The sequence below is a fragment of the Sminthopsis crassicaudata genome, chromosome 5, assembly GCF_048593235.1.
Source record: "Sminthopsis crassicaudata isolate SCR6 chromosome 5, ASM4859323v1, whole genome shotgun sequence".
NCBI classification, from domain to species: Eukaryota; Metazoa; Chordata; class Mammalia; order Dasyuromorphia; family Dasyuridae; genus Sminthopsis; species Sminthopsis crassicaudata.
Window position 1 is genome coordinate 286842854 of NC_133621.1, and position 24417 is coordinate 286867270.

The following is a 24417-nucleotide window of genomic DNA, read 5'->3' on the forward strand; positions in this document are numbered from 1 at the left end:
CAAAGAGCCATAAAATTGCATATGCATATATCCTTTGATCCAGAATTACCACTACTAGGTCGATATCCTAAAGAGATGATAAAAAATAGAAAAGGACAAACATGTACAAAAATGTTCATAGTAGCTCTCTGTGGTAGCTAAGAATTAGAAATTGAGGGGATACCCATTAATTGGGCAATAGCTGAACAAATTGTGATATATGGATGTAATATGGAATATTATTTAAGAAATGATGAATAGGAAGTTCTCAGAAAAACCTGCAAAGACTTACGTGCACTGATGCTGAGTGAAGTAAGCAGAACCAGGAGAACATGTTTGATCAATTTTGATGGACTTTGCTATGCTTGACAATACAGTGATCTAAGTCAATTCCAAAAGACTCATGATGGAAAAATTCTATGCACATCCAGGAAAAGAACTATGGAGTCTAAATGCAAATAGAAGCATACTATTGTCACTTATTTGTTGTTTTATTCTTTCTTGTGATTTTTCTTTTTTGTTCTGATTCTTCTTTCACAACATGACTAATGTGGAAATGTTTAAAATGACTGTACATGTATACTTAATATCAGATTGCTTGTCATTATCTTGGGATGAGGGAGGGAAATGAAGGGGGAAGACAAGAATGGAAATCAAAATCCTAGAAGAGGGTGCATTTGAGGCCTGAGGGATAGTCACTGCAGAGATAAGGAGATGAGAGATAAGGATGCTGAGTTTGGAGAAGATGATGTAGGCAATTCTATTAAAAGACATATGTGAAAAGAAGTAATGGGCAAAAAACTGATCAGAGAACTGAGAGGTTAAGAGCCAGTAATCCAAGGGAGGCTTAAGGAGTGAGTTTATATTAGACAGAGTAATTTTTCATAGATGATCATTTCATGTAACTTTCTAACTTCGAGTGATATAATAGTCTGAAAGCTAGTCATATGGAGATTGATCCAAAAAGGATACAGGAACTAAGTGGTATGAAGAATAAGAGCATCTGCTTTCTACCACTGAGCATCTGCAAAGATTCGCATAGGTCACAAGTGAAAATAAATCTGAATTCTCATTTTCGTTTTCCATTCCTGTGAATGGAGATAATTGAAGAGAGGCAGAACCATCTGGAATAATACACAGTAGGGACAGGAGGCAGAAATTTGCCTTCTGAAACTTAATGAGTGAATTCTGTCAATACATATTAAAGTTATGACTAAAGATATTCAAAAGAAAAATAGATGGCAATAGTAGTTCATAAGTTACTTGTCATTTTTCTCATAAAAGCCTTGTGATATAGGTGGTATGTTGTTATTAGAGAAATATGAAACAAAGAATTATATGAGAAATAGGGATCCAAGGCTCACATCATCAAACAATGAGTTTTTAAAGTACCTACTAAGTGTCAAGAATAAAAACAAAAATGAGACAGTCCCAGACTTCAAGGAATTTACTTGCACTAGTGATTAGAGAGGGATGGTGATTTGCCTGTGTTCACACACCTAATTAATATGAGACCTAGAATTTAAAGCCAAGTTCAAATATTCTGACCTCACATTTATCAAGAAAACTAAAGGCTCAATAACCCATAAAGATGATGTCAGAGGAGGAAAACAAAGAGACTTGTCCCCAAAGAATCTAGAATTAGAAAGGATCTTGATGTTTTAGTCCATTCCTTTCATTTTACATATGAGGAAACTGAAGCACAAAGATATTAAAATAGCTTGCTTAAGCTCACACAAGAAATAAGTGTCAGTGCCAAGTTTTGAACCCTGGTTCTCTGACTGAAAATGTATTGCTCTTAACCACTATGGTAAAATGTCTTTTCAGTCTTAAAAATAATAAAAATTGACATTCATGAAGATGGAGTCTTGGACTCTCAGGACAATAGGATCATGGGTTCCTAGATTTGGGGCAAGAGGACATCTCAAAGATCTTAATTTCACTGATGACATAGGGAATAGAATGCTGAATGTGCAATCAGAAATACCTCACTATTATAACCTGGGTAAGCCACTTAACCCCTGTCTGCCTCAGTTTCTTCAAATGTAAAATGGACATAATAATAGTTTCTACCTCTCACCGTTGTTGTGAGGATAAAATGAAAAAAATATATACAGAGAGGGTTACAACCTTAAAACATCATATAACTTATAGCTAGTATTATGATTAGGATGCTGAGATCCTGAGAGGTATGTTCAATTCTGCCTAGGTAGAATGAAAAAGAGGCATGATTTTAAGCCAGAAGGTTATCTCCAATACAAATGATACATCCACAAATACAAAATTATTTCTGCCGCTCTCTATGGCAGGGCAATAGTGGAAACAAAGTTATCTCATCCAATCTTTACCCAATGTCCCAAAACTTGCCCATCATGATGCATTTCACATTTTAGATAACCATATTTTTCCCCCTCTTTCAGACTTAGGCAGGAATTATTGTACATCCATGTTGTATCAGGAACTGTTCTAGGTGCTGAAAACAGGATAACAAGAAAAACAATTCCCACCTTCAGGAAGCTTATACTCTAACAAACATTTGATATTCTTTACTCATTTCTATCCTCTAAGTATCTCAGTCCAGTTCCACATAGAGGTACATTAGCTGCTCCTCAGAGGTAGATGTTCCAATTAACTCTGACTGATCTACCATGGCTATAAAGATCCTATATAGTAGTATATCAGACCTAGAGCCAGTTCCTACTCCTAAGTCTCTGGCCACTAAACCATATCTAAAATTTCTTTGGGCCAAAAACTTTCTTAGAAACCCACATGGTACTAATAATATTAAAGTTCTGTTGTGTTTTTATTTATATTATTAAGTATTTTTCAATTACATTATACTGATCTGGACCACAATGAGGAGTGTTCCTTTTATGACCCACCTGTCCTATGCCAATGTTATCAGAGATTCAGTCCTTGACCCCATTTCTTGTATTAGCTATCCCAAATCACCCTCTATGCTCAATTTTTCAAATTGAAATCTTTTACACAATTAGAAAAAATATGGGTTAGCAGTTTTCCATTTCTGGAAATCCATTAAAGTTGACAATCAGGGTATGGTGAATTTTGACCTCCGACCCCTAAATTTCTATCTCCATTCTGAAAAGGGCACCTTTCAATCAGTTTGTATAAGCTTGGCATGTGAACTGAAATAGATTGGGGTTTTTTCCCTCTTTTTCTGTACATTGTTAACTTCAATTTTTATCCTCCTGCCTGGGGGCTTTCAGGCAAAGAACTCATTTTTAATAAGTCAGAATGCTAAAATAAAATACCACACACATCAGAAAAGCTGCCACATAATTAGAGGCTTGGCTTTCAGGAAAGCAAGGGAGGGAGAGGAAAGCAGAAAAAGCAGGGAACAAGAGGGAGCGGGCAGAGTTACCTAGGGGCAATGTCACCAGACCTCCCAGTGACTACATGAGCCCTCTCAGGGTTACTCAAGTCTGGCTCTGATCCCAATCCTGAAATTAAAAAAACTACAATTTCTGTCTTTTTGGGATATTCCATGGTGAAGTGACATTTGTGATTCTGTGTTCTGAAGCACAAGTTGTGTCCCTGATGCAGAGTATCACATTCTGCTCAAACAATCTCTCTGGGGCTTGACACATTTTTCTATTTTAAAAAGCCACGAATTCTTGCTTAGGAACTGAATACCTTTGTAAATCCCAGGCTTGAATCCAGGAGAGAAAAGGTGGAATTCTGGGGCAGAGAGAGGGAGGAAATGGTTGAACCTTGGGGAGTTGGGGGGAGCAAAGTCAGGGCAAGTCCCACCAAGTTGAAACCATTTGCTTTCAATCCTCTTTCTTCCATGGATGACAAGCTGGAGTAAAAGTATAAGATGTGGCATCAGATATGGAGTGAATGGGGATTTTATTCAAGAGGACTTTCTTCCAAGAATGGTGTACTTCCCTAAGATCACAGAACCATCAAAGATCTAGAGCTGAAAAGGACTCCAGAGATCATCTTGTTCAACCCACTCATTTGTAGAAAAGGAAACCAAATAGTTAAAAAATGTAATATTGTGCAGATGAGCAACTAAGGCTAGATTTGAATAATAATAGTCAGCATTTATAAGGCACTTTAAGGCATGTTAAGAGCTTTGCAGAGGATAACCTCTTTCAGCTTCTAAATAACCCAATGAAGTTGGTGCTTTAACTAACTCCCATTTTACATATGAGGAAACTGAGTCAGAAAGAGACTAAGTGATTTTCCCAAAGACATACAGCCAGTAATAGTCAGAGGCAGGATGCAGGTCTCTCTGACTCCAATACCCTACTGCACAGCTAGCTGACCCCAACGCAGTACCCCCTGCCTCCCTCACTCTGTCCTGTAGTCTGCTGGCCTTCCTGAATGAGCACTCTCACACCCTGGTTGCCAAAACATCCTCCCATTGTACCAACTCCAACTCCTTCCCCCAAATAGCAATGGCATTCATGCCAGCAGCTGTCTTTCTCACTGCTGATTATTTCCAATTTATCTTAAAGAAGCTTCAGTAGCTTGAAATGCACTAAGATTTTTGCAACATCACATATACCATGCATATCTTCATTGTTTGCATTTTCTCCCACTAGATTGAGTTCCTTGAGAGAAGGGCCTGTTTTTTATTTTTATTTTTGGACCCTTTGCACTTAGCACAGTGACTGGCACTTAACAGTTGCTTAATAAATGCTTAGTGACTTTTCCTAGCACTGAGACTAGCTTGCTATTATGCCATATTGCCAGAAGATACAAAGGAAAAAAATAAAATTGTCCTTGCCTTCAAGAAACTTAAATTTTCTGGAGGTGATGTTCTTGGAAATCCTTTCCATATGTAAATCTACGAGCCTTTGACTGGTCCATTATATAATGCAATTTTCTTCATAACCACATACTCAAGTTCAACTATGAGCAGGGTAGAGGGGAGGGGAGAAAGAAGACAGAGAACCATTCTCTGTAAATCTTTTCAAAAGGCCTTAAAATAGCTTGACTACTGAATGGAAATTCATGCAAGGAAAAAAATATATAATTTTTAAACTTGAGTCAAAGTTCTCTTCCCACAGCAGTCATACCTTCCAACTGAATAAATCAAATTAAAGTAGGAATTTTAATTTTTAATTTGCTTTTATTAATAAAACAGCTCCAAACTACCACCTTAAGACGTGATTTTAATTTAAAAATTTTCTCAATCAAAAATAAAATGTCCTTATATAAGATGGTGGGGCTTTTTAATAGCTGCATTAGAGTGCCCTCTATTGGAAAAAAAATGTTGATGCTTAAAAACTAAATTCACAAGGGCACCACAAAAATTCAGGGCATAGAATTGGAGGCAAAGAACCATAACTAATGATGTATACCCTATAAAGTACGATTTTCCCTTTCATGTCTAAATGCTCTCTAGCTGACCTCAGCATAAATTGCTAAATTACTGAGAATAAGCTGAAAGGTGAAGGCAATACTACAGTTACATTGACTAATCCAGAGGAGTATTGGAATAAGAATTACAGATTTTGAAGCAAGGAGAGTGATTTCCATTCCATCTGTGACACTTTCCACCTGTGTGTCTCTGGAAAAGCCACTTATCCTTCCCTGGCTTCAGGCAATTCTAAGAAGAACCAAAATTACAGGGTGAAAGTTCCAAAGAGTCCAGGCTGGATGTTGAGGGAGATGCCCTAATAAGAGAGCTACCCAAAAGTGGAACTTAGTAGAAGTGAGTTATCTTTCCTCCAAAGAGTTCAACTAGAAGTTTGAGTGATCAATTATTGATTATAGCCAAGGGAAGATTCTTTTAAATAATAGGTTGAAGGACGTGACCACTGATGTTCTTTTTAACCTTTAAATGCTACATTTTGTTAAATTTCAAATGGCTTTAAAATGCTCAGTGATGGTAGAGACTAGCCCTAGACTACTGAAATCCCAAATCTTCAACCAAATGAAATAGAAGAAAATTAAATCCTTTTTGCCAAAGTTGTTTTTAAAAGATGTTGGCCCCAAATATCATTACTTCATTGTTTTTCTTTCTGAAATGTGCTTAAATATAAATTTACTTGTGTAAGAAAGAATTCTATTTTTAAAATATAAAGATACCATCAATTATTCTCGTTTCTACTCCTTATCCGAGGAAATGGCTGTAATTTTTGCTATGTCTACGTTCTCTGTTTATTCCCTTATTAATATACATTTCCCTCATCAATCATGATTACAACACCTTTACATGCCTTGTTGAATTTCAAAGAAACCCAGAGTTGGTAGAGATCTTAGTGGCTGGTCAGTTCCCTCTTGGACATAACATGAGATCAATTATTCATTTTATGAAATCTCCCAAAGAGAGAGAATCTATTTATAACATAGTTCATATATCATATATGGGTTTTATAAAAAGGAACGGAGTCTCAAATTGGTTAAATAACTTGCTCAAGGTCATATATTCATGCCTGAATGTGTCCAAGACAGAACTTGTACCCAAATCCTCTTGTCTCTAAAACTAGCTTTCTATTATGTTAGACATTCATATTTTACTTTAAAGTCCACAAAGCATATTACATTCTTTATGTCATATTATCATTCCATTATCACATCCATCCTCTTTCTTGTCATTTCTGTCTCTCACTCTACAAACTGCCTTCTCTCCCTTCATAAATATAAGTGAGTCTTCCTAACCTTCAAAAATTAAAAAAAAAATTACTTAACTAAAGTATGCCTTCAAACTCCCATCCTTTCTCTGTCATTCTTTTCCAGTTATGCAATCAATACTTTTATTTTTTCACAAACTGTTCTTTCTTCAATTTCTTGCTATCTGGCAAGTAAATCTAAATTTCTCCCTCATAGATCAATGGTGATCTCCTGATTGTTGAATGCAAGAATATTTTCTTAGCCTTCATCTTTCATGATCTCTCTGCAATATCAATTATTCCTTTAATCTCTTCATCTTTTTACAAATCCTAACATGCTATATTTTTATGGTCCTTCCCCTACCTCTCTGATTACTCCTCCTCTGTATTTGTTCTTCTTCCTAATCCAAATCATTTATCACTTATGTCGCTTTGCACAAATCACTTAACCTTTTTGAACCTTGTTCTATCATCTATAAAATGGTGATGAATATTTTATATCACACCCAAATTGTAAAGATGAAAATGAGATGTCGGTGAAATAATTTGTAATGATAAAGCCCTGAATTGTTACTATTAGACAACAAGGACATATTACGAATTACAGATCATTAATATTCCCATTATTGATAGTGTTTATATCATTATAAATATCCATTTTTATCATCTAGTTTCCCTACTGCTTTCCAAACCTCTAACTCTAACCCCATCATTTTTTCCTAATATTTGGACATTCTTTCAACCCTGGAAGTCATTGCCAGGATAACAAACAGTACTTTCAAGTCAATTTGTGAAACTAGATTAAGTGAACTTCCCTCAAATCTGTTCATCCTCTTTCCTCTCAACTTTTTTTTTTATTTCTGTTCATGTCACTCCCATTCTTCCAGTTGCTAGGTTGGTGACCGCTGAATTATTAATACCCTGAATCTTGGTCTTGTGTTTTCTACTTTCTTTTTGTCTCTTCCAGTTCATATTGTCATTGCCCTGACTTGGGTCTTTAATACTTCTTGTCTGGATAATTTGCAATCATCTCTCAATCCACAGCCTTTATCCACTCCCCAACTTCCTAATCAACACATCTTATATTCAGCTCCCAGCATGAAATTCCTGATATATAAATCTGATCATAGAACTCTTCCTTTCAAAAACTCAGGATCATAGATTTCATCCTGGAAAAGACCTTGGAGGCCATCTGGTTCATTCCTCTCATTTCACAGGTGAGGGAATTAAGGCCCATAGGAGACTAATGTTCTCAAGATCACAGAGATAATAAGGGCAGATACAGTATTTGAGCCCAACTCTCCTGATTTCAGAATCATTTTTTTAACCACACTGTCTCTCAGTGCTTCAAGAGATCACAACTGACTACAGAATTTCTTTCAACAATAGTCAAGATCTTCCAAAATCTGCATCCAATTTACATTCCAGGTCTACCTCCTACTGTCCTCCCTTGCATACTAAAAGCTCCGGCCAATCTGAACCAATTTCTTTTTCTGAGATTCAGTTTCACAAGATAATAAATCTAAAATTGAAAGAGATCTTAGAAGGCATCAATTCTAATTCTTCATTTTACAAATGAGGAAACTCAGAACCAAAGTTTAGGTCACCAAGCTCTTAAATGGCAGAAATAGGATTTGAACCCACATTCTCAAACTCCAGATCTAATACCTTTTCTGCCAGATCTTTGGAGAAGGGAGAATTTTATGACAAATAAGAAATAGATCATAGACCTATTATGTACATTATGAAATGCACAGTGGATAATTTTAATTAAATGAAATTAAATAGTTCTTTATGCAAACAAGACCCATTTCACCAAGATTAGAAAGAAAACAGAAAATGGGGAAACAGTTTTTACAGTCAGTGTTTCTGCTAAAGACCTCATTTCTAAAATACATAGAGAACGGAGTCAAATTTATAAGAACATAAGCCATTTCCCCATTGATAAGGAGTCAAAAGATATGAAAAGACAATTTTAAAATGAAGAAAACAAAGTCATCTAGATGAAAGCATGTTCTAAATGTTTTAAAAACAACTCAGATATTGCCTCACACCTATCAGACTGGTAATATGACAAGAAAAGAAAATGATAAAAGTTGGAGGGAATATGGGAAAACTGAACACTAATGTATTGTTAGTGGAATTGTGAACTGATCCAGCCATTGTGAAGAACAATTTGTAACTATGCCCAAAACTGTGCAAAACCTTTGATCCATGAGTACCTGTTAGGTTCTTACTAAGTGCTAATGAGATAATGAGATATTAGGTTCTTACTAAGTGCTAAGTCAATACTTGACAATTCTTTAGTTCTGGCCTTTACTGGGAGTTTTTACTTGTGAATTCCTGGGGAAGAGCTTGCTTGCATATTAGGATGAGCAAGTTCATTGGTTGAAGTAATTTTTCCCAGAAGCCCTTGCATTATCCCACGCCCATTCTCTGGGAGGATAAAAGAGGGCAGCTCTGGAGGAAAAGAGAATTTTGTCTGGATGAGACTTGAGGCTACTCTCTGCAGGAAGGGAAATCAGCTCTCTACAGGAAGAAGAATCTGTCCGAGAGATTTGAGTTGACACAGCAGATCTCCTCCCAGAGAGCGATCAGCAGCTTCTGGAGACAACAGCACGTTACAAGTACCACTACCATGTCTGTATCCCAAAGACATAGAAGAAGGAAAGGGACCCATATGTACAAAAATGTTTTTAGCAGCAACTTTTGTGGTGGCAAGGAATTTGAATGGATATCCATCAGGTGGAGAATGACTGAATAAATATGAGTATAATGGAATGCTATTGTTCCATAAGAAATGATGAATAGACTGATTTCAGAAAAGTTTGGAAAGACTTATATGAACTGATACTGAGTCAAGTGAGAAGAATAAGGAGAATATTGTACACAGTAACAGGAAGATTGTGTGATAAACTACTAAGATATACTTCTCAGCAACACATTGATCCAACACAATTTCAATAGATTTGGGATGAAAAATACCATCAACATTCAGAGAAAGAACTATGGAAGATTGAATGCAAACTAAAGTATATTATTCTTACCTTTTTATTTTGTTTGTTTTTTTTGTCATGATTTTTTCCTTTTGTTCTGATTTTTCTTTCCCAACATAACTCATTTGTAAATATGTTAAAATGATTGTACATGTATGATGTATATTAGATTGCTTCCTGTTTTGTGGAGGAGATAACGGAAGAAGGGAGAAAAATTTTGAAACTCAAAAATCTTACAAAAATTAATATTGAAACTATCTTTACATATAATTAGAAAAAATACTATTAAAATTAAAAAGAATGTAAACTCCTCAAGAGTAAGTGCTCTCCTTCTTTTTGTTTGCATTTATAATCCCAAGGCTTAACACAGTTCCTGATGTATAGTAAGCATAAAATAAAAGCTTTATCTACCTAACTACATGTTGACAGAGAGGCCTTGGCAAAGAAAAGAACTGTCATTTTGTCACTGACTGGCAGAGAAGAAGAGACAATAGGGTGTGATATCAAAGGATTCTGAGATGAAGAAAAGAAGGCAAATGGGAGACCACATTAAATAGCCTCAATTTTCCTTGTAAAGTAAGTTGAAGTTCTCAAGTAAAAGAAGAGGAAGAGAAAAGAGAGGGGAGAAAGCTTAAGGACAGGTTTGGAGTAGCTTTTGTGAGAAGTGAAATAGAAAATCAATTAGGGGAGAATAAAAACTGTTTTTGTTGCAAGGAGGCCCTATTTAAAGTTGGATAACACGAATTTATAATGTATCTACTCAGCAGGGGTATGAGGCTTCCTCCCACTCCATTTAGCAGCAGGTGAGTAGGAACAGAGGATGTTGATAATGGAAATATTCCATTAACTTGGTCTTGTATGGGATGAGTGACAATATGACCAAAAGGTGAGGAGTTCTAAAATTAAGAAACATATAGAAGTGAATTGATTGATTGCAGCATCAAAAATGGAAGAAATCAAAAATCAAATCAATCAATCAAAAAAGGAAGAAAGAGAAGTCAAATAATCCACCCCGAGAAAGGACTGAGTAGGAAAGGGATTTATAGTCATGATGACAGGAAAGAATCTGTTTAGGAGGGAACAAATTTAGGAAAAAATGGAGCAGAGACCATAGTCTGTTATGTTCAATTATTTTTTGTTATTTTTTTAACTGAAAGTAGAATCCATGTAGATATTGATGAGATCTACAGTAAAAGCATCCTTGTGTGTGACTGAAGTGAAGTGAAAGGATAGGTCAGAATTTAAGGAGAATGGAAATGAGAGATTAGAGAGTTTGAGAGAATGTCAAGGAAGTGAAGCTGAAAGATATGGAGAAGAGAAGAAGCCAGTGAATGCCCCAGTCTAGACTAGTATGCAATGGCCACAAAGATCCATTTTGGGTAGACTTCAAAGCAAGAAAGGTTTTTGACTGATGGAGGTAAATAGAGTCTATAAGTGGCAGTGGGAAGGAAATTCTATTTAACTTCTCCTTCCAGGACTAGTGTGATGGAAATGTGAATGAATGATAGTCAGCATTTTCAGGGAGGGAAACCCAGCTCTCCATAAGGGCTTCTTCCAAAAGGAAGAAGTATGATATAAAGAGGTCCTGGACTAAGAGAAATTTGTCCTCCGTGGAATAATGCAGAGAGCCATTTACACAACAATTCTGCTATGTTGTAGGTTAAATTCATGTTAGTGGGCTAGCCTGGGAACTTGGCTACCATTTATTACAGTTTCTATGAAAAAGAGTTCCAGAATCCCAGAGTATCCACTTAACAGGCAAAATGTTGGGATACGATACTATCTTTAGTTGTGGACTATGGGGGCCTTCTTTAAGCAATAAACAGGAATGACACCTGAGGGTGAGATAGAAGATTTGGTCTTAAAATCCAAGTTGATGCTATTAAAAAATCATAAAATGATTCCTTTCCATAAAAGCAGCCCCCAAAACATAGAGTGCATATGAATAAGCTCAATTTCAGCAAGTATAAGCAATATATAATGCATAAAATACTTATAAAATACGTATATATACATATATATGTAGAGAAGAGAAATACAAAGAGACAGAGAGACAGAGACAGAGAGAGACAGAGACAGAGAATTAAAATGTCAGGTCTGAGCTAAGTGCTGAGGCAACAAATTAAAAACAGAGTTCACAAACTAATGAGAGATAACTTGTAAATAGTTATGTCCACACAAAATGTGCACATTGTAAATGGAAAAAAGCATCAAAGGAGAAGGCACTAGTAGCTGGATATCTCCGTCCACCATTGAGAATTAGGATCATAGATTTAGAATTTGGAGAGAAGACCATCAAGAGAAGTCCCCAAATCCAAGTCCTTATTTTTACAGACATGGAAACTGAGATCCAAAGAAGTGAACTTTTTTTAACGAGGCTCCCTCAACTAATAAGTGCCTGAGGTAGAATTCAGCCCCACCCTCTCTAATTCCAAGTCCAACATTCCATTGACAACATACATTTTTAATAAAAGTTTGCTGATTGAAAACACTATCTTATCTCTCCACTCTATCCACTCCTCCAAGCCATCTCTTTCTTAGAAAACATCATAATAACAAGTTGTCCTTCATATGTAAATATATTTCTGATTCCCCATCAATAGGGCATACATTGAGGTTATTGTGGCAGGATAATAAAATAATATCTTCTGCAATGTTTTCCATGAAGTCTCTTATTATGTCTACAGGGTATGGTTTTGTTGCTTAGAATTTTGTAAATGCAAATATTATCTTTTCTCACACTGAGGAATACACATGTATACACACCTACACACACCCCTATATTTCTATACATAGTTATTATGTACATTAATAAAGCCTTTATTTCCTAATTAAAATATATATATTTTTCATAACAAGGTTATTCTATCTTCCCTATGGAATCTCAGCATTGAACATGTAGAATCCCAGAAGAAAAAGCCTTGAGTACCTCCAGAAGGCCTTAGATCCTTTATGTGAGAGAACAACCAAAATCATTCTCTTGACAAATAACTGGCATAGTCTGATTAAGTATTAATTGTCCCTTGCTTTTTGCTTTCACTAGCCAAGATCTCCCCCTAATATGTGCCTGAATAAAGTGTCCTTCTAACCCAGCTGAACAGGTTTCTCCATCTTTGTTCAATAGATGAAGTGTCCATCTCGACTTAAACAACCTATAGTATTTGCCATCAAAGGTGAGACTCTCCACATTTTTGTTGTTAGTCAACCTTGAATAAAATAAGGAATAAAAAAAGAATAAAGAATATTCCACCATACTTTCTTTATCCTAAAATAAGCTCTGGAAATGGATGCTATTATCATCCCCGTTTGCTGGAATTCTAATTCAGGGATGCTTAAATTACTTGAAGGGACCTCAGAGATGGTATAATCTGATTCCATCACTCTTACAGAGGCAGAAATTAAGAAGTCTCACCTAAGGCAACAATGACAGTGACTCTGGACTGCCAGGAGATCACAGAAGGTATGCCTGAGATCATGGAACCCAAACCTTTCATTTTACAGATTCAAAATCTGAATTTCTGGATGGAAAGGGTAGCAGCTATCTAGTCAAACCCATATGTCTTCAATGTACATAGTCAACAAAGGGTCATCTAGGTCCTACTAAAAGACTGCTGGTCATGGGGAAAACCCTTTCCACTTTTGGAGAGCTCTGTTGGGAAGGATTTTCTTATACCAAACCTACACTTTCCAGTTCACAATTTCCAACCCTCTAAGGCAAAGGTTCTTAATTTTTGTGTGTCACGGGTCAACTTTGAAAGTCTGATGAAATTTATGAACACTTTTTCAGAATAATGTTTTCAAAATTATAAAATAAAATACACAGGTTTGCAAAGAAAAAAACAGCATATGCTAAAGTATATCTCTCAAAGTATTTTTTGGGGGAGCAAGACAATTGGAGTTAAATAATTTGCCCAGAGTCACACAGCTAGTAAGTATTAAGTGTCTAAGTCTACATTTGAACTCAGGTCCCCCTAAATTCAGGGACAGTGCTCTATCCACTGTGTCATCTAGCTACCCCTCTCAAAGTATTTTTTAAAAGTTCATGGATAAAGGAGGGGGAAAATTGGAACAAAAGGTTTTGCAATTGTCAATGCTGAAAAATTACCCATGCATAGATCTTGTAAATAAAAAAGCTATAATAATAATTTAAAAAAAGTTCATGGACCTTGGCTATGGGGCAAAGAGAAACTAATTCTTTATCCAAAAACTTGAAGATAGGGCTTATAGCTCTTTTCTTTTCATCCTTCTCTTCTCTAGCCTGGAATACTCCCAGGTCCTTTAACTGTTTTGTTTTGTTTTGTTTTGTTTTTCCAAATAATATAGACTCCAAGTCCCCATCATTCTAGTTGTCCCATTCTGTCAGAACTCCAGTTCAGCAACATTCTTGGTAACAGGAAAGAAAAATCTTTCAAGTTCACACTGCAAAAGGATGATCTTTTGGGTCTCACTAACTCTCAAAGGCCATGCACTAAGGTCCAAACAGGTCATGATTCACATTCTTAAAGGGAAGAGGCATGCTAATAAACTTCAGGCTTCCTAATAGTACTCAAGGAAGTGGCTCCTGAGACTGTTATACTCTTGTGAACTATATTTTTATATAAACACGAAGGAGATTAATATACAAAGACTCAAGGAGGTGAGAGAAGGATGTCCACACTTAAACATCCAATGACTTAAGTCTCATTAAAGTCTTCCTCTCTCCACTCATATAGTCACAGCCCTAATTCAGATCCTTATCATCTCTTGAATGAACTACTATAATGGCCTTCTTATTGGGCTCTCTGCCCCAAGTGTCCCCCTACTCATAACTGTGTCTTAATTTAGCTTCCAAAGTAATTCTTCTAAAGCCGAAGTTTGAATGTGTTACTCCAGCCCCTTAGTCAATAAACTCCAGTGGCTATCTATCATCTACAGCATCAAATTTAACCTCTTGTTCGGCATTTAAAGTCCTTGATAGCCCTGTCTTTCCAGCCTTCTTAGCTAGATACAACTATACTGGTTCACACAACATCCTAGCTCCCATCTTTTCAGACTTCTCACTGGCTGTCCCTTGGCATCCTCTCCCCCTTCTCTTGTTTTTCCTGAATTTCATCAAGACTCAGCTCAAACAGGAATTTTTTTTACAGGAGCCTGTCCCTAGTTTTCCCAACTACTAGTGCCTTCCTTCTTGTCAGTTTCCCTTCTGTTTAGTCTCTATATATTTTGTATGTAGACATATGTATGTTCATACATACACACACCTTAGAATGTAATCTCCTTGAGGGCAAGCACTGTTTTCACCTCTCTTTGTATTCCCAGCACTCATAAGTGCCTAAAAAATAGTAGATATTTAATAAATGCTTGTGGACTGACTGAGAGAACAGTAGTTCCCCAAAGTGGATAATAATAATGATGGCAGTGCTATGAAATACAAAATGATATGTATTATAGAACTAAGGTGAAATATAATTGTGTGTGGACTATGAGTTAACTCCAATGGCTTAGTCACTTGTCTTTTAAATAGAAATGTACATCTTTAAACAATGGGGAATAACCATTTGCCAGTGGACTTACCAATGCTTGACTCCCATTCTTCCCAAGTTCTTCCTCTGAAATCTTGCTCAGATTATCTAAGTAGTGGTCTGAGATTGTATGACACAAATCTTCAAAAGAGTAATCTTTTTCTTGACAGAGTTTGATTTCATCCAAGAGTTTTGATAATTCTCCAGTCACTGCTTCACCTTAAATACAAATTGTTAGAATTTTATAGACATCCAGGGTTTTTTATTATTAAAATTTTAAAATGTACAAGTTTCATTTATACTATTTATAATATATGTATATATATATATATATACATACATATATATAGGATATAAAACTTGGTAGGTATAATATGCTCTCTAGGAATATTTCTAAGCAAGATACATCTTCAGACATGGCCAATGTCTGAGTTGAATTGTCTTGCTAGGTTATTCTTGTTGGTATGTGGGCACCAAAGTGACACTATAGTTGATAAGGCTGGGCCTAGAATGAGGAAGACTCATTTTTCTGAGTTCAAATCTAGCCTCAGACACTTATTAAATGTGTGATCCTAGGCAGGATAATTCTACTTTAGTTGTCCCATCTGTAAAATGAATTGGAGAAGGAAATGATAAACCACTTCAATATCTCTTCCAAGAAAAACCCAAATGAGATCACAAAGTCAGACATGACTGAAAATACTGAACAATAATTTATTTATACCTCCTACAAGCAAAGGCTTCAGGGGAGGTACGGATGGAGGTAGATTAGTGGTACTGAAAGAGTGCTCCTTTCAAAATATAAATAAGAGATCATCAATTCAAAATTATAAAAAAACATAGCAGAGAACCAAAAAAATTCAGAAGAGGACAATAATAGGTCAGTTTTACTACCACCATGTTAATGTAATATTCCCTTAAAACTGTATTTACCAAGTTTATAGTTTCAAGTACAATCATCTTTTTATTTTATTCTTTTTTAAAGTTATTCAATTATTTTTCACTTGTGTACAACTCTTTGTGACCCCATTTGGGGTTTTCTTGACAAAGATACTAGAGCAGTTTGACCTTTCTTTCTCTAGCTCATTTGACAGATGAGGAAACTGAGGCAAACAAGGTTAAGGAACTCATCAGGGGCACACAACTAGAAAATATTAGAGGTCACATTTGAACTCAGATGAGTTTCCTATCTAGTGGCTCAGATCTCTATCCACTGTGCCATCTAGCTCCCCATTCTTTTTATGATGAAATGTAAATGTTGCCAATGATTATTACATTCATATTTTAAATTTTTTAAAATGTGAGTTTTTCTACCTGTTCAGAGAAAACCTATATTCAAGTTCCCTGAACTCAGGTTCATCTAAAAAAGGAAGTGGGTATAAAATTAGCACCCAAAATTAATTTTTGTCTTATTTAGGTATTACATTTTGTTTTTCCTATTAACTTCAGTTCCAAATACAACTACCCTCCCTTCTTATTCTCAGCAGGGCATCTAATAGCATTATGTCTATCAAACCCTCAAATCGTCTACAACAAATTTTTTAAAGATCTGTCTCTGCTTTTTATCTGTTGTAAATTTGAAATTTCAAAACAGATGAACAGAAGTAGATTGTCATTCTGAAAACAAAAATGCTGGCAGCCTTTGCTTAAAATGAGCATTTTTGCTCTGAACTAAGCATGTTTCAGAAAAGTGTGATTATGAACTACAGAGTGTGGGATCCGATTCATTCCCTTCAGATTATTTCACAAAAATCTGTCTCGCCCACTCTTCCCTGGAACTGAAAGAGTTGGTAAAGACTTCAAAGTAGGTCACTCACTTTTGGTCTTTTGGTTCGGTGAATTAACAGGCGATGAAATACAGGTCTGATGTGTGGTACATTCTGGCTCGTTCTCTTCCAGGACTGTAGCTTTGTCTCCACCTTCCAAATATTCTGTGTATATACATTATAACAGTTACAATTTCCTATTTTCAAACCCATTTGTTTGATTACCAATAAAATTTAGTCTTCCCACTATAGATTTCCAATTATTTTCCTTGCAATCTATCACATATATATGTATATTTATGAATGTGAGTGTATATGAGTATGAATGTGTTTGTAATGTGAATGTATATGAGCATATTTATATATGTGAGTATGATTGTGTGTCTGTATTTATGTGGGAGTGTGTGGATAGATAGATAGATAGATAGATAGATAGATAGATAGATAGATAGATAGGAGTATATATATATATTCTATTTATTGGGGGAGGAGGGAGTCATAAAATATTTACATATAGTAAGCAAGGAATTCATTTACAAATGAGGAAAGTTAAGATCAAAACAGGTGGGGAAGATTTACCCAAAATCCATTGCTCATCAATGGCAGAAAGTAAATTCAGGTTGCCTGACTCTAGAGCTATATAGATCCCTCCACTGTAACATGAGATGGGAGAAAGTATTACTCAGTAATGGGACTAGGAAAATTTTTCTATAGAGCTATGGAAAGGGAATGGAGAATGGATAGGGGAATGATAGGGTTAAGCCTGTGCTTTAAAAAGATTATCATGGCAGCTGCACAGAGGATAAATAGCAGAGAGCATTGGACTGGTAGCTAGATGTCCAGTCTGGAGAGTTTTGCCCCAGTTCAAATTAAAGGGGATGAGGATCTGAACCAGAGCAGCAACTGTCACGAGGAGGGAAGGAAATATATGCAAGAGTTTTGTGGAACAAGAATGAATAAGACTTAGCATCTACTTGGAAACTGGAAAGGAAAAGAGAAAAACCAAAGATGGCTTTGAGGCAGGATCCTGGAGTTTCAAGAAGAATGACCATGTCCTTCAAGAGAAATAGGCAAGTTTGGAGAAAAGGAGGGTTCAGAGAAGGAGGAGATAGTTTTGGAGAACATGGATAAACCAAGTGACTGGAGATCACAGCTAGGATAAATGATGGGATTAGGCAGTGGATGGGGTGAGGGACTTGGAGTCAGAAAAAAAAAAAGTTCAAAGGCAAGTCATTCTATCATTATGGGGCTCAGTTTCTTTATCTCTGACAAGAGGACCACAGCAGCACCTACTTGCTGTGAAGATCAAAAAAAATTTGTACATCTTCAAGTCCTATGTGAATACTAACTATTTTAGTAATTTTATTAAGTGATGAAAGTCAATAATTTCCTTTCCACATCGTGGGATCACTTTATGCTTTACTGGACCCATTTAACTCTTTAGAAGAAATGTCCTTTTAATGTCCAATGAGTAATTTTTTATGGCCTCATGCCCCAACCTCCCAAAACCCCCAGTGTGACCTCGTAACATTGAAATGGGTCATATGGTAAAATGAGAGTATTTAGAATCTGTTAAGAAGGAAACTTGACTGAGAATTCAGGTTCAGTCCCTGGAAATTTTCCCCTGGACAAAAAAGTTTCCTCAACCACAAAATGGGTACAAAACTATCACTGGACTTTAGTTTATTTGTAGTCTCTTTCCTCATCATCCACATAGCACTTGGAGGTATACCAACATGGAATCCCTGGGAGCACAGTACAATCAAACCAATGTTCCTGCATCTTATCTCCCAGGACTTAAATCTGTATCTTATAAACTGACTCCCACAACCATAGATATCTATTCTTGAGACCTGCTTTGCCATGATAGAACTGAGAGAACAATTTTACTTACTTTGAAGCAGGGGTCCCTAATCTGGGTTCTATAGACTTGTTTTTTCCATTATTACTTCAAAATAATGGGTTTCCTTGCTTAATACCATGTGTTTTATTTTATACATTTCAGAACATTATTCTAAAAAAAGAGCCCAAAGGTTTTGCCAGACTTCTGAAGGGGATATGATACAAAAAATAAAGTTAAAGAATCTCTGTTTTCAAGTAATTCACAGTAAATATGAAACCTGAATAAATATGTAAATGTTTTGTTTGTTTATCTGTTTGATTTTCCATTGGCTCTGTAATTTTATCAGTGTATAGGACGTCCCAGGGAGGAACTCTCATAAGTACCTTCTCTGCAATTTATAATCTTAGAGAATTATCTGAAGTACTAAAGTGTTGTAATTTGCCCAATATCATATAGTCTGTCTGTATATATCCAAAACAATTTTCAAAGATTGATCAACTAGATTATGTGGCTTTTCTAGAATAAATACATGCTGCTTTTTGAGCTACATAAATACAAACAGACATATGTACACATATGCAAATAACATGTATAAAATATATATAATGCATGTGGGAAAAGACCTTGCTTTTAAAAATGGGAAAGATAACTCTAAACCCAAAAGTAGACCATGCCCCCATTTTTAAATAAGCTCATACTCCAGAGAATTATAGGTCAGCATCCCTAGCAGAGATGTAACTAGGGCAGGTTAATGTGGATGCATTAAAAACTTCTTAAGTTTGATTGAAAATATTAAGAAATAAGTATCTCTTCAGTTTAAAGTCCTTTCTAACCTTAAGAGAAGGAAAATCATTATTTACTGGCCTTATCAAACTGCTCAAGAAAGAGTGCCCTCCATTAAAATCCTCTCCCCTCTTCCTCTTGGAAAAGTATCTTAAAAGGTCCAGAAGAAAATAGAGGGCTCAAGAAAATGGTTTGAGGACCCTAAACAGAACATGAAATACCTATATCAAGTTAGGAAAACTGCCTTCCTCTATCCTCTGAAAGAATGAAAGTAATGACTTACCTAGGGAAATTTCCCTTGAAGAGGATAGGAAATGCTAGTGCTCCAAGTAACCTAGGGACCAACTTGGGGAAGAAGAGAGAGAACCCTTGGCTAAAGTAGTCAAAGAGAAATTGAGTGCTTTTAGGAGAATAATTCTGAAAGTTAAGTGAATTGTTCTGGATTGATAATACATAGACAGACAGATTGACTGACAGACTGACAAGAAGGAAGGAAGGAAGGAAGGAAGGAAGGAAGGAAGGAAGGAAGGAAGGAAGGAAGGAAGGAAGGAAGGAAGGAAGGAAGGAAGGAAGGAAGGAAGGAAGGAAGGAAGGAAGGAAGGAAGGAAGGAAGGAAGGAAGGAAGGAAGGAAGGAAGGAAGATAAACTTTCCCCTAATCCTAACTTGTATAACTATTTTACCACATTGTAAAATTTTCCTTCTTCAAGGTTTCTAAAAATAAATGATTTCAAAATGTTTTGAGAGAGATATCCAAAGTTGTATGGGGATTCTACAGTTTGGACATTCTAAACTTTTTTTCCTATTATTAAACTCTTTGGCTTCTCCCCTCTTAGATTCATGTTTTTAAATTAATAAAATGAAATATAAGAGATGACAAAGGAAACATATTAAAATACAATTATATATAAATGGATATACATAAGTGGATACATATATATTATGTAAAAATGATTGTGTATAAATGTATGTATATGTAAATAATATTTAATGTATGAATAGTTAAGAATATTGTATGCATGGCATTATATTATGTGTAAATATATACAAGTGCATATGTGCAATATAGTATATGTAAATACAGTTACATATAAATGTATGTTTACATATATGTGTGCAAAGTTATGTACAGTTACATTGTGTGCATAAATACTATATGTATGTACAGTTTTATATATATATGTGCACATAATTTTATATATGTATATACATATACATATATAAAACAAATTCAGACCCTAGGTCAATAATCCCTAACTTAAACAAAAAAATTGCCTAGATTTAAAATAAAGCTAAATTAATACAAATTGGTTCCAACAAAGTGTGTGCCTACCCTCTGAAAAAATAAGTATTAACAACTGAGTTTACCAGTTAATTGGCAAAAAAAGCATTAGTTTAAGTTAGAAGATATTAAATGGCTCACCTCTTCCTTCTCTGTGTATCCACAGCTCAAGCTGACCCAGTCCTGCTCCCTTGTCCAGCCTCAGCCTCCTCAGCAATGACTTTTGTGGACACTTATCATCTCTGTCTCTCTTTCTCTTATAGAGCCCTATATCCTGAAGTCTGAGATCCTCCCCACAAATTAAATTCAATTGAATGTGACTCTTTAAAAAGTTGATTTCAGAGTTCCATTCACCTTTTTCCCTCTGAGAGTTTTCCATGACACTTGCCTTGGGTCCCAGAAATGCTAGTTTCAGTTCTGCTCAAAAAAGTCACCCACCATCCAACACACTTTACCTTGTAACAGTGCAGCAATTTGGAGAGATTTCTGTGAGGGATGCTCCTTCAGCACATCTAAGACCGTCCTGCCTAAGCTGTCCTTTATGTTGGCATCAATCCCTGAAAAAGAACAGCAGCAGAGTGTGCATCAGTGGACTCAAAATGTCTCTAATCAGAAATACACCCCAAGCAGATCCTAGTTCTAGAGAATCTGGGACACACAAACTTCAACATAAAATATTAATATGAGAAAGAGGGTGTGTGTCTATTCATAGGATCACAGATTTAGAGCAAGAAGGGACCTTGGAGGCCACTTAGTCCAATTCCCTCATTTTACAGATGAGGAAACTGAGGTTCAGAGGTTAAGTGACTTGCTCAAAGTCACATAGTAGTAAAAAAAATATTAAGATTCAAGCCTTTTCTGTTTCCTCCTAATTGGAGACTATATTATATTTTTAAAGGATTTTTAGAACCCTATGTTATATCCTAGATAGTGTTACTTTATTTAAAAGTGCTGAAAATATTGTCTTAGAATTTAAATTTCTGAATCATTTTAATTCCTGATTTTTAAAAAAAATCTTTTAGCATGATTATGGAAAGGTAGTGTGTTACAGGGGAAAGGATTCTGTCTTTGGAATGACAATGAACCCCAGCTCTGTCACTTGCTTTCCTGTATGACCTTAAGCTCCTGGGGGGGGGGAAGACTTTCCCTTCTTTCTTTGTATCTACCCCCAAACTAACTATATAGCAACACAGTATGCCCTTAACAAATGTTTGTTAACTGACTGGTTGACTGGGAGAATCATCTTCCCTCTTCAGCCCTCAGTTTCTTCATCTATAACATGAGGGAATTGGATCAGATGGCTTCTAAGATCCTATGTCATTTTGAATCTTTGAATCTTTTTTATTTTTTTTTTTTATTTTTTGCTGAGGCAATTGAGATTACAGCCAGGAAGTGGTAAGTGTCTGAGACCAGATTTGAACTCAGGTGCTCCAACTTTAGGGCTGGTGCTTTGAATCATTTAGATACTACAGCACAGTGCCTCTCAATATGTAGGAATGTTTGGTCTAAGTTTGTGATTTCCATAATGTGGAGAATTTCTTGTAAGAAAACTCCATCTACATTCCCAATCCCTCTATTTTTGTCTGCCTGCATTTTTGATTTCCTTCAAAGGTTAATAGTACACTATTTCTAAGTCCGATTCTTTTTATTTAGCAAAATAACTGTATGGACATGTATACGTATATTATATTTAACATATACTTTAACATATTTAATATGTATCGGTCAACCTGCCATCTGGGGGAAGGGGTGGGGGTAAGGAGGGGAAAAGTTGGAACAAAAAAAGTTGCCATTGTTAATGCTGAAAAATTACCCATGCATATATCTTGTAAATAAAAAGTTATAATAAAAAAATAAAATATAAAAAATGATAAAATAATTTTAAAAGAAAACTCCATCTACAAATTTGCAGCATCATTTTCTTGGAAACTTAGACAATCAGAAAATTACTAAGGACATTGAGATGTGAAGAAATTTGTCTAGTCACAACATATGTGTCAGAAGAATACTTGAATCGCAGTCTGACTCCCAAAGCTGCATCTCTAACTACTTCCTCTCAGTTCTGTTATCAGTTCATCACAACATAAGGGACAGCAATATGGCATGACAGTGACCTCTGAGGGCATATTCATTTGACCAGGATTTAAAATCTTCTGACTGAAGCACATTTCTTGTATGCTGTCCTTTCCTGTCATCTTTACTTGTAAAGATCTTTCAAATTATAACTTTGATTTTTAATCCCTTCTATAAATCTGGATATAAAAGGAAAATGGACAAGTATGCATAAGGAGGGCAAAAGAAGCTTCTCCAGGAGGAGAAAATATTGTCACTAAATACTCAACCAAAAGAGCTCTGACTTTAGAGTCAAATTTCACCTTAGCCACTTATTTGTTGTATAACTGAGCAATTTTATTTTTATCTTTGTTTATAGGTAACAAAGTTAGACTTCTCATTTTCTTCTACAAATGGGCATTTGGTATAGATGATCTAAAAGGTTCCTGACAGCTCTAAATCTATTGATCTATAATCCTAGTTCTGTGACTTTGGCCCAACACTTAACCACTCTGGGCCTCAGTTTCCCCATCTGTCAAATGCTCTGGAGTAGGTTAGTCTTACTACTCTGGATTTGACTTGATGACATTGCTATATAAGCAATATGTCCAGTACATCCACAGACCAAAAAATTTAATATATTCCATACTAAAGGAACAATGAGAAGCTATAAGGATATGACTGATCTCAAAAGTAGGAAGATTTAGACTGAGATCTAATCTTTATCACATTTTTGCAATTGTACCTTGAATAAGGCATTTACCTTTCAGAGCTTTAGGCCACTCTCTAAGACTAACTGGAACTTTAAAAAACTTCATAAAAATGATTGACCTCAGCTAGTTTCATTTCATTTTAATCAGTGCACAAATATGAGGATCAACCATCCCTTCTGAGGACTGTTCTAATTACTCTAAAAGGCTCCCTTTCCAGTCACTAGAGACCATATACTATAGCTACTCACTTAATGAAGTAATTGGTTCTTAAGCTCAAGGAAATCGAATCTCTGTGATTTCCACAGTTCAAAACAGACTGCTCTATTATAATCTCATCATCTTATATACATCACAGGGCTCATTTCCTCTTATTTGGCCTCAGAGGGGTCTTTTTTTGCCCTCCATATCCAAGAACATCCCAACATTCCTATTCTCTCTTTTATCCAGATTTACAGAAGTGATTATTAAGCAAATCTGTAATATGAAAGATCTCTAAAGCAGTTTTTAAGCTTTATAAATACATCTTTTCCTTCTAATAATATGTTTCTCCTGGTCTTTTTGTTGCTAGTCTAAAAATAATAACCACAGATATTTATCTAATATAGCCAGATAATGGATGGAAGGACAGATGGATGGCTGATGGAGAAGAGGGGAAGAGAAATAGAGAGAGGGAGAAGGAGAGGGAGAGGGAGAAGAGGGAGAGACAGAGACATACAGAGAGAGAGAGAGAGAGAGAGAGAGAGAGAGAGAGAGAGAGAGAGAGAGAGATGTATATAGTTTTCTTTCCATCAAAATAATATGTCTTGCTTTGATGAGAAAGAGGGAGAAAAAAAGAATTGCAAATGACTCAATTAATAATGCTGAAAAATTAGGAAGGAGTTTCAAAGGTTTCTCTTGGAATTCTTCAGTTACCAACC

At 35.7% G+C, this 24417-nt stretch overlaps 1 protein-coding gene across 16 annotated transcripts in view; it reads right to left on the reverse strand.

Annotated features, from left to right (window-relative positions):
• Nucleotides 1-24417, reverse strand: part of ANKS1B (ankyrin repeat and sterile alpha motif domain containing 1B) — a 1348742-nt gene that overhangs the window by 1135857 nt on the left and 188468 nt on the right. For all 16 annotated transcript variants that reach the window (XM_074267164.1, XM_074267169.1, XM_074267161.1 and 13 more), the window contains 3 exons: nucleotides 21191-21292; nucleotides 16881-16994; nucleotides 15116-15282 (listed from right to left, as the gene is read on the reverse strand). In XM_074267164.1, the coding sequence (XP_074123265.1) occupies nucleotides 15116-15282; nucleotides 16881-16994; nucleotides 21191-21292 (383 nt within the window). The remainder of the gene's footprint in view (nucleotides 1-15115; nucleotides 15283-16880; nucleotides 16995-21190; nucleotides 21293-24417) is intronic.